The following is a 12,991-nucleotide window of genomic DNA, read 5'->3' on the forward strand; positions in this document are numbered from 1 at the left end:
TGTCTTTATTTCATCGCTTCATCATTTCATTCTGTACCAGTGAATTAACTAATTGGTTTCTGGGATGTGCACATTTTAATCTTCCTCTAACACAGATGTTTCTTAAGCAACAGTGGTTCATACTGATTTATCACTTCATGATATTACTTTATGAACCCTTTAATTAAAGGAAAACAAAAGTTTCTGTACAAAATCAAATCAATATTTTATTTATTTAATGAAAAACTCAAAAGTGAATGGCTGGGGGAAAAAAAATACCATTATTATAAAATATGCTGCTCAAAAGAAAAAAAATTAAAGGAACACTTTTTAATCAGAGTTCAGCGTCAAGTCAATTAAACTTCGTGAAATGGTTTGGAGAAGCCGTGGAGAACGTTATGCTGCCTGTAACATCGTTCAGCATGACCGGTTTGTGGTGGGTCAGTGATGGTCTGAGGAGGCATTTCCATGGAGGGATGCACAGACCTCTACAGCCCAGACAACAGCACCCTGACTGCCATTAGGTATCCGGAATGAATCCTTTGATCCACTGTACGCTGGTGGAGTGGGTCCTGGGTTCATGCTGGTGTACGACAATGCCCGGCCTCGTGTGGTGAGAGTATGCAGGCAGTTCCTGAATGGAACCTGCGCTCGCCTGACCTAAATCCAGTTAAAAAAAACCTCTGGGACATCATGTTTCAGACCATCCAACGCTGCCAGGTTGCACCTCAGACTGTCCAGGAGCTCAGTGATGCCTTTGATGGGATTTTGGTGGGGATTGCAGGACACCATAATCTCATTAGGCGCATGCCCCCACATTGTCAAGCATGCATACAAGCACATGGGGGCCATACAAACTGCTGAGTACCATTTTGAGTTGCAATCAGTATAGATATCCTGCACGATTTTTTTTTTCCCATTGAAATCTGATGTGTTTTCAAAGTGTTCCTTTGAGTCTTTTGAGCAGTATATATAGATTTACCAAAGAACTTGCCATTTCTTGGGTGAATGCGGTAACTTTCACACAACAATGGGGAAAAATTTCTCACCTCTAAAACCCATAAATAACAATTTTATCAAAGATTTAATTCTACTCACAAATAGGTGTGCAACAGGAGGTGACATGTCAAAAATGTCTGGAAATATGAGCGGCATTTACAGAATCTGATGATATTGAACGATTCCCATCCTATCCTGTGTTAATCTTTTGTACAACATTTTGTGCTGTCTTTAGACCTTCTGACAAGAGCTGCAGTTATATGGTTTTACCCATGACGAGAAGGCTCATGAAAAACACCATAATGAAAAAAATCCACATAAAAAAACGATCTAAAACTTTTGCCACCTTCTTCCACTCTCCAGTCCTTTTCTGCGTGGCCCTCTGATCTCTGTGACAGTTGGCTATATACTCTATATTACGCAGCAGCTGTCTCTCATTGCATTGGGGGTTGCAGGAAACCTCTCTGTCTTTTCTCTCTGCATCACTCACTCCTCCCTTCCTGCACCTCCTCCCATCCCCAGAGTCTCCACAGTCCATGCTTGTGAAAATGCCATTCTTCCAAGAGCTGTAGTTGTTTGTAGGGTTCCTCCCCATTGAGCCCATTGGAGACAGTATCTGATCCATGTCTTCTTTTTCCTCTGTGGTCATTGAGCCCACTATTTCTTGTCCTCTCTCCATTCTGAAGACATAATCCTCTCTGCCCGGCCCCGCCTGACCATTCATGGTGCAGTTGGTGTTCTGTAGAGGAAGCGGCTCCGGTTTCTCTGGCTGAGGTGACATGCAGTTCTCTCCAACTTCATAAACAAAGCACATTCTAGCCATGTACTGCAGAATGACTTTCTTGGCCCACTTGGGAACAGGCTTGGCGTCAGGGCCACAGTGATGTATGTTCATGACAAAGATGGTCAGAGCAGTTGAGGCTGTAATCATGGTCATTGTTGCAATGTAATATTTTCCTGTGGAAAGAAATAAGATGATAAAATCAGTTAACAGATTTTAAGTGTTATCACACATACTGGGATCTGATCCTAGTTTATTGTCCTTACCGATTAGTGGTACATTCTCAGAGGGAGGCATGATCTCTGCGACCAACAGCTGAAAGACAGTGAGTGCCAGCATCACTGTGACACCCAAAGAAACCTTCTCTCCAGAATCAGCAGGAAGGTAGAAGCCCAGCGGTGCCAGAAAAGAAATCATCACACATGGTATGAGCAGGTTGAAGACATAAAAGGATGCTTTTCTCTTAAGTTTCAGTGTGTAGGTCACATCTGGGTAAGGGTCAGCACAGCAACCATAAAGAACAATGCTCTTCTTTGCCGGCATACCGAGCACCTCCCACTCCACATTCTCCACCAGGTCAGCCAGGTCAGCACTCTCCATTGCATTAAGGATGTCGAGCTGGTTACCGTTGTAGGTCCAGGATCCGTAGGTGAACCGGCATTGCTGAGCATCAAACGGGAAGAAAGACACATCCACTTTGCACGAGCTCTTGGTGATTGCTGGGGAATCCCACATTATATGCCCATCATGTCGGATCACCACATTGGTGTCCATGGGGCCAGTGAAATGATCGTCTGCACTAAAAAAAAAGACAGAAAACTTTACTGAAAAAAAAGTCCTACAATACCATTTACATTAACACCAGGATCAAGTAAAAATATAGGTATTTAAAAATTAAACACTGTAAAGCAGCTTTGATGAACTGCAAACTTATATAGAAAGGGACGAGCACACCAGTTCTTCAGCATTGTGTCTGTTTTTTATGGCTTCTCAATAATGCAGCATGAATTTTTACTTTTATGTTTCAACATGTTTTAGCCTCCATGATGGTTTCAAGTTATCACAGGCATCACTAAAAGATGTAACTTTCTTGGTTTTCACACCTGCTTGAATGATACTTTCTTGCTCTTTCTGTTAGTTATCTTAACTTCAAAATTTCTGTTTCAGATGCTGTTTTTATAGTTACCTGGACTGTTGTGTGAGCTGTATTACTGGGCTATAAGAAAAAGCAGACAGAGCCGTGGACAACCTATAAATGATGGAGTCAAGGAACGTTCAGCTTGCGCCTTTTAGGCTGGCCAATAAAAGACATCCTAGACTCAGACTCAGACTCAGCTTTATTGTCATTCAGGCTGTGAAACATAATGTGAACAAAATATAATTTCTCAGGTCTCAGTGTATGTGCTGGGCCAAACACAGAATTAGAATATTATCCTGAGATAATATTCAAATGATTAAACCGAATACACCTTATACCCATCCAACCTACCTGTTATAGAGGACTATATCAGGTCTCCATACATAACTACCCGGTATGCGGATGGTATCAAGGCCATCATAATCGCCTTTATTCCATTTGAGGTGTGCATCAAACCACACTTGCCGTATCCATAAATATGCAGTTAAAATTTGGTTTCGCTCATCCTGTAGAGTATTGAAAATGAAGACAACTTAAGGAGAATATTATAGATAGAACTGTAAAAATGTCAAATACAAAACAACATTACAGACGTGTGCTTCTGAATGGATGAATTTTACTTATTATGTGCATTGTGGGAGTTTACCATGTCGATTATCTGGGACAGTGTAACCTGCAGAGTCACATTCAGGATGTTGTTTGTGTCCTCTACTGGCCTCAGCGCACTAGTGTAGTTTGGGAATAAATCCTTTAGGAGCTTCTGAGCATATTTTCCATGAGCACACCCACAAGCTAGAGCAAGGAGAGAAACAGTTAAAAGCTGTATTGACACAAAGCCAGTGATGCATTTCATTAATTATGCCAAGCACTTCCATCCATCCATCCATCCATCCATCCATTTTCTTCCGCTTATCCGGGGCTGGGTCGCGGGGGCAGAAGCCTAAGCAGAGAAGCCCAAGCTTCCCTCTCCCCAGCCACCTCCTCCAGCTCATCCGGAGGGACCCCAAGGCGTTCCCAGGCCAGCCGAGATACATAATCTCTCCAGCGTGTCCTGGGTCTACCACGGGGCCTCTTCCCGGTGGGACATGCCCGGAACACCTCACCCAGGAGGCGGCCAGGAGGCATCCTAATCAGATGCCCGAGCCACCTCAACTGGCTCCTTTCGATGTGGAGGAGCAGCGGCTCTACTCTGAGCCCCTCCCGGATGGCCGCACTCCTCACCTTATCTCTAAGGGAGAGGCCAGCCACCCTTCGAAGGAAACTCATTTCTGCCGCTTGTATTCGCGATCTTATTCTTTCGGTCACTACCCAAAGCTCGTGACCATAGGTGAGGGTAGGAACGTAGATCGACCGGTAAATCGAGAGCTTCGCTTTTACGCTAAGCTCCCTCTTCACCACGACGGACCGGTGCAGCGTCCGCATCACTGCAGAAGCAGCCCCGATCCGCCTGTCGATCTCCCGTTCCCTTCGCCCATCACTCGTGAACAAGACCCCGAGATACTTAAACTCCTCCACTTGAGGCAAGAACTCGTTCCTGAGCCGGAGATGGCACTCCACCCTTTTCCGGCTGAGGACCATGGCCTCAGACTTAGAGGTGCTGATTCTCATGCCAGCCGCTTCACACTCGGCTGCGAACCGTTCCACTGCGAGCTGGAGGCCCCCCCCTGATGAAGCCAACAGAACCGCATCATCTGCAAAAAGCAGAGATGAGACTCTGAGGCCACCAAGGAAGAAGCCTTCCGCCACCTGGCTACGCCTAGAAATTCTGTCCATAAAAATTATGAACAGAATCGGTGACAAAGGGCAGCCCTGACGGAGTCCAACACCCACAGGAAACAAATCCGACTTATTACCGGCTATACGGACCAAGCTCTCACTGTGGTTGTACAAGGACTGAATGGCCCGCAACAATGGGCCAGACACCCCATACTCCCGCAGAACCTCCCAAAGAACACCCCGAGGAACACGGTCGAATGCCTTCTCCAAGTCCACAAAGCACATGTAGACTGGTTGGGCAAACTCCCACGCACACTCGAATATCCTTGAGAGGATAAAGAGCTGGTCCAGCGTTCCACGACCAGGACGAAAACCGCATTGTTCCTCCTGAATCCGAGGTTCGACTAACGGACGCACCCTCCTTTCCAGCACCCTGGCATAGACCTTACCGGGGAGGCTGAGGAGTGTGATCCCCCGAAAGTTGGAGCACACCCTCCGGTCTCCCTTCTTAAAGATGGGGACCACCACCCCGGTCTGCCAATCCAATGGCACTGCCCCAGATCTCCACGCGATGTTGCAGAGGCGTGTCAACCAAGACAGCCCTACAACATCCAGAGCCTTCAGGAACTCAGGGCGAATCTCGTCCACCCCAGGGGCTCTGCCACCAAGGAGTTGTTTAACTACCTCAGTGACCTCACCCCCAGTGATGGTCAAGTCATCCCCCTCATCCCCAGACTCTGCTTCCACTACAGAAGGCGTGTCAGTGGGATTCAGAAGGTCCTCGAAGTATTCCTTCCACCGTCCGACTATAGCCTCAGTTGAAGTCAGCAGCACCCCCCCCGCACTATAAACAGTGTGAGTGAAGCACTGCTTTCCCCTCCTGAGTCGCCTGACGGTTTGCCAGAATCGCTTCGATGCCGTCCGAAAGTCTTTTTCCATAGCCTCACCGAACTCCTCCCAAGCACTTCCATTTTAGTCAAAATGGAAGTGCATGAAATATAAAGGGCATCCTGATGTGATCATAAATTGTTCCGTTGGATTTTTAAGCTGGTGACATACACGGCAAAGGCAGTGCAGTGGATGGGAGGAACATGTGGGATATGTGAGACAAAATGTGAATACATGACAGATGGTGGTAGAAACAGAGGACAGTGGCAATGTATATTTCCGTTCTATAAGGTTCTAGAAATAGACCAAACACATCTGCCAACATGTGCCACCAGTGACCTTCTCTGCTAAGCCTCTGTGTGTGGACTGCAGCATGTGTTGATTGAATGCTTAATCCATTGAACAAACAACAAATCAAAATTAGCCTAAAAAGGGAAGGGGGAAAGCCTTGGGAATTATTCAGGAAAAAATGCAAACATGTGAAGCCATTATTCAGGCATTAAAAAGAAATTATTAATTAATTTCCTATAATCATCTAAAGTACCAGGAAACGATCAGGAAGCATTTTCAACAGGAAGCATTATAATTTATAGTACAAACTTTATTCCCAGTGTCAACAATGGATTTGGACTAACCAGATGTTAACCCTGAGTCCTGTTTCAGTAAAGCCTCTGAGCTGGATGCAAAGAAGGTCTGCGGGATTATGATGACAGTAAAATCCCCAAACAGCTGGCAACAAGTTTTCAGATTCTGGGTAACAGCTTGAGGGGAAGAGGAAATATGACGTGAATTGGATGATCTATAATATATAATAGATAAAATGATATACAGCCGACTGGGATCACACTTTATAGACATTTTATCCAAAGTTGTCCTAACATATCGTCCTTATCTTTGTCAGAACACTGTTAAGATACTTCCTTCTTCTTTTATAGTTTTATATAACAGTTAACTAACCTAAATTCGCCATCAAAAGTGGCCGCGGGCAAGTGTGAAATGAACATTTTAGATTACGTGAGGTAAAAGGAGAATAAAACGAATATAAACTTACTCGGCAAAACACCGACACACAGAAGCCAGCGAAATAAAGTGTGGATTCTCCATTGTTTCATCTTGCTGAAGCAAATGATCTCCATCCGAGAACCATTTGAGCTCCTCCGCGCCAAATAACTTTTTTTTTCTCGTTTAAAAATAATAATTACTAAAGTAAACCTGTGGGAATTTCAACAGCGATGTAGTATCGTGCTAAACAAGCCCAGCGAGTGCTCTGAAAGGGGAGGGGAGGGGCAGAACAAATTCCGACATACACCACGTGTACAACCTGTGCAAGCGCACCAAGTTCACGGCAGTATTTCGCGTTGCTTTGATGGGATTTGGATGGGGAATGAACGATGACAAGAATCTTCCCATGTTTGCTGTGATTCAGCACCACGGAGAGCTCCCGGCTACTTCCAAACAAATAATAACACGTGTTTCGCTCTGGTTCTTCAGGCTCCATCTGGCCAGTGATTAATACATATTTTATAAATAATGTATAATGTGGCTTGTGCATTACTTTGAAATATATAACGCAATGTAGCAAACACAACACTCTCCTCCGCTCACTTTCTCTTCCGGGTGCTGGTGGACCCCACCTACGTTTTTCCTCCTTTTCCACCGCGCAGAGAGGATGCTGCACCCGCAGGCCCGTTATCGTCTGCCCGGAGCATTCATCTGAAATCTCATGAGTGCAAAAGCTTGCAGGATTTTAAAATGGCTGGAGCTCCGTTTGAGGCGATCGATGATAGCTGATAGATGGTCTGAAATATGCACGTCCACCGCGCAGCCTGATCCCGTAAATATTATTGTAATAGCGTAGGTATTGTTGGAAGACACCGCTGGCAAACAGTAAACAGGGTGGAGGTAGGGTGGATTTAGGTTTTGCGTGTTCAGTAAATTCATGCGTGTATTTGTGCCAGACAATTTCACCATACAGATTGACCTTCAGGATGTGCTTCACATCTTCACTGATCTCCAGCCTATGTATTTCTGACCTAGCATAGCTAAAAATGCCAGGTGTGCTATATCCCGTGTGTGATCATCTTTGCACGCTTTTGTTGGCGTAGATCAGACTTTGTCCCACTGTCGCAGATGATGTTACAAGGCTCAAATATTTGGGGGCATGAAAGACCCCTGGTGATCAGGGTATCATTTGCCACCTGTGTTCTGGCTACTGTGTGCCTACCACTGCTCGGACTCATAACTTGTGTCTTCATATCCTCTGTGTTTCATTTTGAAGATGCCACCGGTACACATTGCCAGGTAATGTCCCTGTTTTTGCAAATGTAAGCAAACTATTTTTTTTTTTCTTTTTTATGACCATAGGTCTGTGGTTGATTGTGTAGCTTCTATGACCTATTGTCTGTTTTAACATTTAGCTTTAATACTATATGATTATGTATTTTAAACCGAAACAAAATCCTCGTTCTGTGTGTTTAGGTTCCTAATTACCTGCCATCTATTAGTGCCTCTATAAGCCTAAGTCCCGAGTGCCACATATGGAGGTTCTGCATTGGATTACACTCAGCACCAAGGTTACTGGTGGCTTTTACCTACTTCAAGTTCTACAAGGCTCGCTTTGCCACCAGGTTTCCAGAGAGTTCACTTAGCTGCTTGAACCTGGCCTTTTCCATTTCTGAAAACCTAGGACTCTTGCTGCTCACATACGTATCATCCACCGAGACATACTGTGAGTAATAAGTATTCAATCTGCATTTTTGTACATGCTTTGTTCAAACACATACTACTTGTTTAATCTTACTGGGTATAAAATAGAAGGAGTTTCAGTTGTTTTAAGTATAATATATTATGTTCTTTATGTTTTTGCTCTTTAGTTGTGCACAAGGAAGGTTTTGTCCTGTTCATTGTAAGCTCCCTTATCTACATGCTGATAACCTGCCGTTTATGGAAAGCTATTAAGAAGTATTCACTAAGCCCTGAGGTAAGCAATGATAAATGAGACACCAGAGACTAAAAACTGTCACATCATTTGTAGAAGTACATTCAGTTTTAGTATTTCTTTACTTATTTGTGCCCTTTAAAGGATGCCAAGTCTCACCACTGGAAAGTGCGTTTCCTACTTCTCAATGTGTGCTTCTGTGTTTTTGCTGGATTCTTTTACTGGAAACACAACATGTACTGTGAATCAGGGAGTGAGTATTTAATTGGTCTTTGTTTCTGTGAGGCTTTGGGGCTTTTTTATAGGAGAATATGAAGCATAATTAAAATGGATTAGTCATATTTACAGTATTTCAAAGCAAAAAATGGCACAATATTCTGATCAAATAATATTTTTATGTATACTCTCTTTCTTCTTTTATCAGGTTACACCTTTTTTGCCCTTTTTGAGTATCTAGTTGTATTCTCCAACATGGCCTTCCATCTCACAGCCGTGTGGGACTTTAAGAGCCGGGAGGTCATGGTCATTTCATCCTCAGAGGATAAAGACTTCTGACTAGAAAGTCAAGGACTAGGTGCTAAATGTACAAGCCCTCAACCACCGGATGACAACAGCCTTGATCCTGCTGAAGAGGAAGAGTGGGATGAAGGCCTTTTCCATATATTTCCATGATGACAGCTCTCAAGTCCTTAGAGAGTGAACATGTGTTACACATACTTCAGATAACTCTAAGTGCATTTTTGCCTCAGTGTCTCATTCATGGATGCCTACATTATGTTACATAATGTGCCATTTTAATTTATTTACACTGCACTGCAAACGTGTGGTAATACTAGAAGTGTGCCAAAGTAAAGTGATAGCTCTTCAAGTATGCTTGGCTTTTATTTTGAAATATAAACTGGAGGGTGGGAAATGGATGCATTCTGAACCTGAACACTAAGACTTGGAATTCAGAATGTACCAACATCTACATTCCTGTAATAAAATACAACATTCAGGCTGCTGTTGAGAAAGCACTTTATACTGTGTTGTCATTTATTCATGGTTTATTTTTATAGGGACAAGTATGTTACATGAACTAAGCCACACACCACAGAATTTATAATCTAAGCTAGTTGGGAACAGAGACGAATCAATAGCATACACACTAACATAACTGAATGTGTCATAGCTTTTCATAGTTGCTAAATGTTACCAGTTGAAATGTATTCAACACTTTTCAAATCTGGATTTCCTCTGGAACATTTAGCCTTGATGCTGTCTTTTTCATCCACTGCAGTTTTAAATGAAAGGGTATACTCCAGGAATGCCCCAAACTGGCATGTGGAAAATGTGATGAAAAGAAATTCATATTAAAAAAAAATATGCTGTAAACTTTTATAATCAAATACAACTGATAACGTGCCTCAGAGAAGTCCTGTATTTGTGAAATGTCTAATATTCGGGTCTTGTTAAGATTCACGTCCCTGCGATATCTGGAGGGCCGGCAATAATGGTAAAATTGTTGGTTACATCTCAAAGTGAAACTCTAATCCCAGCTAATAACATTTATACAACTGCCAAAATCTCATTTAGGGTGTATAATTTAAGTTGCTTTAGCCTGACTACCTTCGCACAATTTTGGCAATGCCATATCTGTTTATGCCTACCTTGTTGGGGTCTAAGGCCTCAGGCTTTCCATGTATGTGCAAAGGAATTCCTGCACATGGAAATAAATTTGTTTGGTTAAAGTTTTCCGGACTTCAGTGTAATTAGGTGTATGTTTGTGCAAATTATGCCTAATGAACAAATCACTGTAAAGGTTATTTCATAGTTCTGCCAGGACTTAAAGCATATGTGCACGTCAACTTAATGAGTTGATTTAATACATTATTATAAGCTACTGTTCATTAGGACCATCCTTACAAGGTTGCACAGTAGTCTACTTAAAATGGTTCCTGTTGTTTGAGTATATCTCTTTAATCCACCCATAAATCTTAACCAGTCGATGCAAATGACTGGCAAGAAGTTTCATTTTGGGTGGTCTCTAATATTAATCAATATTATTGTATGGCAAGTGTATGGAATATCACATGTGAAGCACACCTGAAAAAGGCCTCAATGTGCAGGTTTATTCTTTTAGGAAGCTACAGGACCCTGTGCTGGCCTAAGCAGTCCTCTAGGTGGCGCACTTTAACAGTGCTAAATTTGTGCAAAGGTTGACTACCAGTTTTTAAAAACGAGTAAGAAAAATAACAATAAACACTGTTAAAAATATTATAGACAACCTATTTCTCTTTAACCCTTTAATGGCCACACCAAGAAGAGAGCAATGAAAAAATCTTCATATTACTGATAAATCTGGGACAGTAATGACAATAATGTTTAATTTATTTTGCAAACAACCCCATAGTTTTTTTTTTTTTTTTTTAATAGAGGTCTCTGCCACATGATCAATATTTTCCTTTGTGGTAAAACTCTGAATTGATATCCAGATTAGCAAAAATCTATAAAATTCTTGGACTATTTTTAAAACTTCTCAACAAAAGCCATAAATCTTCAAATTTGTGTTAATGCAACAGCAGGCTTTTGGGTATTAGATCCACTTTACTTCAGGCAGTATCCTGCAAAGCGTTGTTGGTGTGCATTCAAGCACAGTAACATATTGTACTTCTGGGATTTCCACCTTGACATGCACTTTGGACAGAGGTTACACCAGTCCACGCTGTCACAGTGAAGCGGCAAACGTCTTGACACAAATCTGGTTGTGGTTTTGAGGGTCTTGGGATGTAGCCTTCCTTCTGAACAACATGTGTGGTGAAGATGATATTCGTCTCGCTTGAGATGCTGACAGGCTGACTTGCTTCAAATTGTGGGCAACTGCCAAGCAAAACCTTTTAAGAGATTGCTGTTTCATTCAGTAGGGCACAGTCTCTCTCGTAGATGAGCAAACACTCTGAGATGCACAGGTCAAGTATCCAGAGAGGGGAAAGTGCCATCACCTTGAACATGTTGGGGTCATGTACTTGTGTACCAGCATGTCAGACAGATCAGCGCATCCTGAATGCTGATTGTAGGCTATAGTACATCTATCTTGGCATCATAACTTTTATCCCTTAAAGCATTTGAGGCAGAGATGTCAAAAGTACACACATTCTTTACTACTGTAGAAGTACAGATACTTAAAAATAAAAGTTGAAGCACTGATTCAGCTTTCTCAGGGTTGGAAATCAGCCATGATAGCTTGTGTAGCATCTGCTTATATCTTGTTGAACTCAGGTGATCACAACCTGTACACAAACTCCACTGGCGCTCACAATAGAAATAATGTCACATATTTCTGAATGAGTTTTCCCCCACACTGCACCACTACACCCAATTCCCTTTAAGGGTCACCACAGTGGAGCATCTGCCTCCATCTCACCCTCTCCCTTGCATCCTCCTCTGTCACACCAACCCTTTGCATGTCCTCCATGAAACTTCTCTGTGGTCTTCCTCTTTTTCTCCTATTCTATCTTTGATATCTTTTTCCCTCTGCTGCACGTGTCCAAACCATCTCAGCCTTGCCTCTCTTTGTCTCCAAACCACTCAGCTCAAACTGTCCCTCTAAAATACTTATTTTTAATCCTGTCGCTCCTGGTCAATGAAAATCTTCAACTCTGCCTCCTCCTCTCTTTTTGTCAGTGCCACATCTCCAAACCACATGTCGTAGCAGGTCTCTCTTGCAAACCTTTCCTTTCACTCTAATATGCGCAATAACACATCTTTAATGACTGAAACAATCAAAGGTTTTGATTTACACAATGCATAATATTTCTATTACAGTCCCAAAGTGGTTAATAAATGTGAGTGATAAATAATAAATATTTTTCTCATGATTGCAAAAATACTGACTTCAGTACCTAAAACATCAGAGAAGTGCACCATCGAGAACATCTTGCATGGGAGCATCACCATCTGGATGGGAAACTGCACCAAACAGGACTTCATAGCCCTTAAAAGGGTGGTTTGTTTAGCTGGAACGGACACTCCCTCTTCTCCAAGACATCAGGCTGCCGCTGCCTGATGGCTTTATATCCATCTCATCCATCTCTTCAACTCTGAGCCCTAAAAATACACTATGTAAATTATTCTGTTTCTGCACTATACCATGCCATGCTCTTACTGACAGAGCTGTGATAACATGCCCCATAAAAACCAACAACTACAACTTTATATTTTTACAATAGATATTTATATATTATTGTCTTCTGTGTCATGATGTGTAAATTACATACTTTATTTATATTTATATATTTTTACGGTGTATGAATTACTTATTCTTATCCAGAATCCAGGGATAGGCTCCAGGGGGCTGAAGCCTATCCCCCAGCCTTTGCAGAGAGACAGACAACCATTCAAACTCACATTCACACCTATGGGCAATTTAGGATCACTAGTTAACCTAACCCCACTAGCTATGGACTATGGGGGGAACCGGAGAGAACTCCACCAAGGTGGATTCAAACCAAGGGCTTTCTTGCTGTGAGGTGCGGCTGTGCATGTGACAAATAAACCTCATCTTATCCATACG

General features: G+C 42.6%; 2 protein-coding genes across 3 annotated transcripts; one reads left to right on the forward strand and one right to left on the reverse strand.

The window, feature by feature from the left end:
* Positions 1–408: 408 nt before the first annotated feature.
* On the reverse strand, positions 409–6,717 carry chrna10a (cholinergic receptor, nicotinic, alpha 10a). Of its 2 annotated transcripts, XM_030745212.1 has the most exons (6): positions 6,553–6,717; positions 6,137–6,262; positions 3,544–3,689; positions 3,249–3,403; positions 2,026–2,558; positions 409–1,935 (listed from the first exon to the last, which is right to left on the reverse strand). In XM_030745212.1, exons 1-6 carry the CDS (start codon positions 6,635–6,637, stop codon positions 1,235–1,237), a joined length of 1,746 nt encoding a protein of 581 aa, XP_030601072.1. In that variant the 5' UTR covers positions 6,638–6,717; the 3' UTR covers positions 409–1,234. The 2 variants fall into 2 exon arrangements, with proteins under 2 accessions (XP_030601072.1, XP_030601073.1); XM_030745213.1 differs by lacking the exon at positions 6,137–6,262.
* A 452-nt stretch (positions 6,718–7,169) lies between these two features.
* Positions 7,170–9,393, forward strand: LOC115791107 (post-GPI attachment to proteins factor 2-like). Its single transcript, XM_030745215.1, has 5 exons — positions 7,170–7,802; positions 7,980–8,229; positions 8,375–8,481; positions 8,584–8,692; positions 8,864–9,393. Exons 1-5 carry the CDS (start codon positions 7,632–7,634, stop codon positions 8,992–8,994), a joined length of 768 nt encoding a protein of 255 aa, XP_030601075.1. The 5' UTR covers positions 7,170–7,631; the 3' UTR covers positions 8,995–9,393.
* The last annotated feature ends 3,598 nt before the right edge of the window (positions 9,394–12,991 follow it).

The sequence above is a fragment of the Archocentrus centrarchus genome, chromosome 13 (genome assembly GCF_007364275.1).
Source record: "Archocentrus centrarchus isolate MPI-CPG fArcCen1 chromosome 13, fArcCen1, whole genome shotgun sequence".
Lineage (NCBI taxonomy): Eukaryota > Metazoa > Chordata > Actinopteri > Cichliformes > Cichlidae > Archocentrus > Archocentrus centrarchus.

Coding starts and splice junctions, on each gene's coding strand:
- chrna10a (XM_030745212.1), bottom strand. CDS start 6,637: ATGGAGATCATTTGCTTCAGCAAGATGAAACAATGGAGAATCCACACT. Junction 3,690..6,136: donor GGACTCAGGGTTAACATCTG/GTTAGTCCAAAT, acceptor TCCTTGCTCTAG/CTTGTGGGTGTGCTCATGGA. Junction 3,404..3,543: donor TGTCCCAGATAATCGACATG/GTAAACTCCCAC, acceptor AATACTCTACAG/GATGAGCGAAACCAAATTTT.
- LOC115791107 (XM_030745215.1), top strand. CDS start 7,632: ATGATGTTACAAGGCTCAAATATTTGGGGGCATGAAAGACCCCTGGTG. Junction 7,803..7,979: donor CCACCGGTACACATTGCCAG/GTAATGTCCCTG, acceptor CTGTGTGTTTAG/GTTCCTAATTACCTGCCATC. Junction 8,230..8,374: donor ATCATCCACCGAGACATACT/GTGAGTAATAAG, acceptor TTTGCTCTTTAG/TTGTGCACAAGGAAGGTTTT.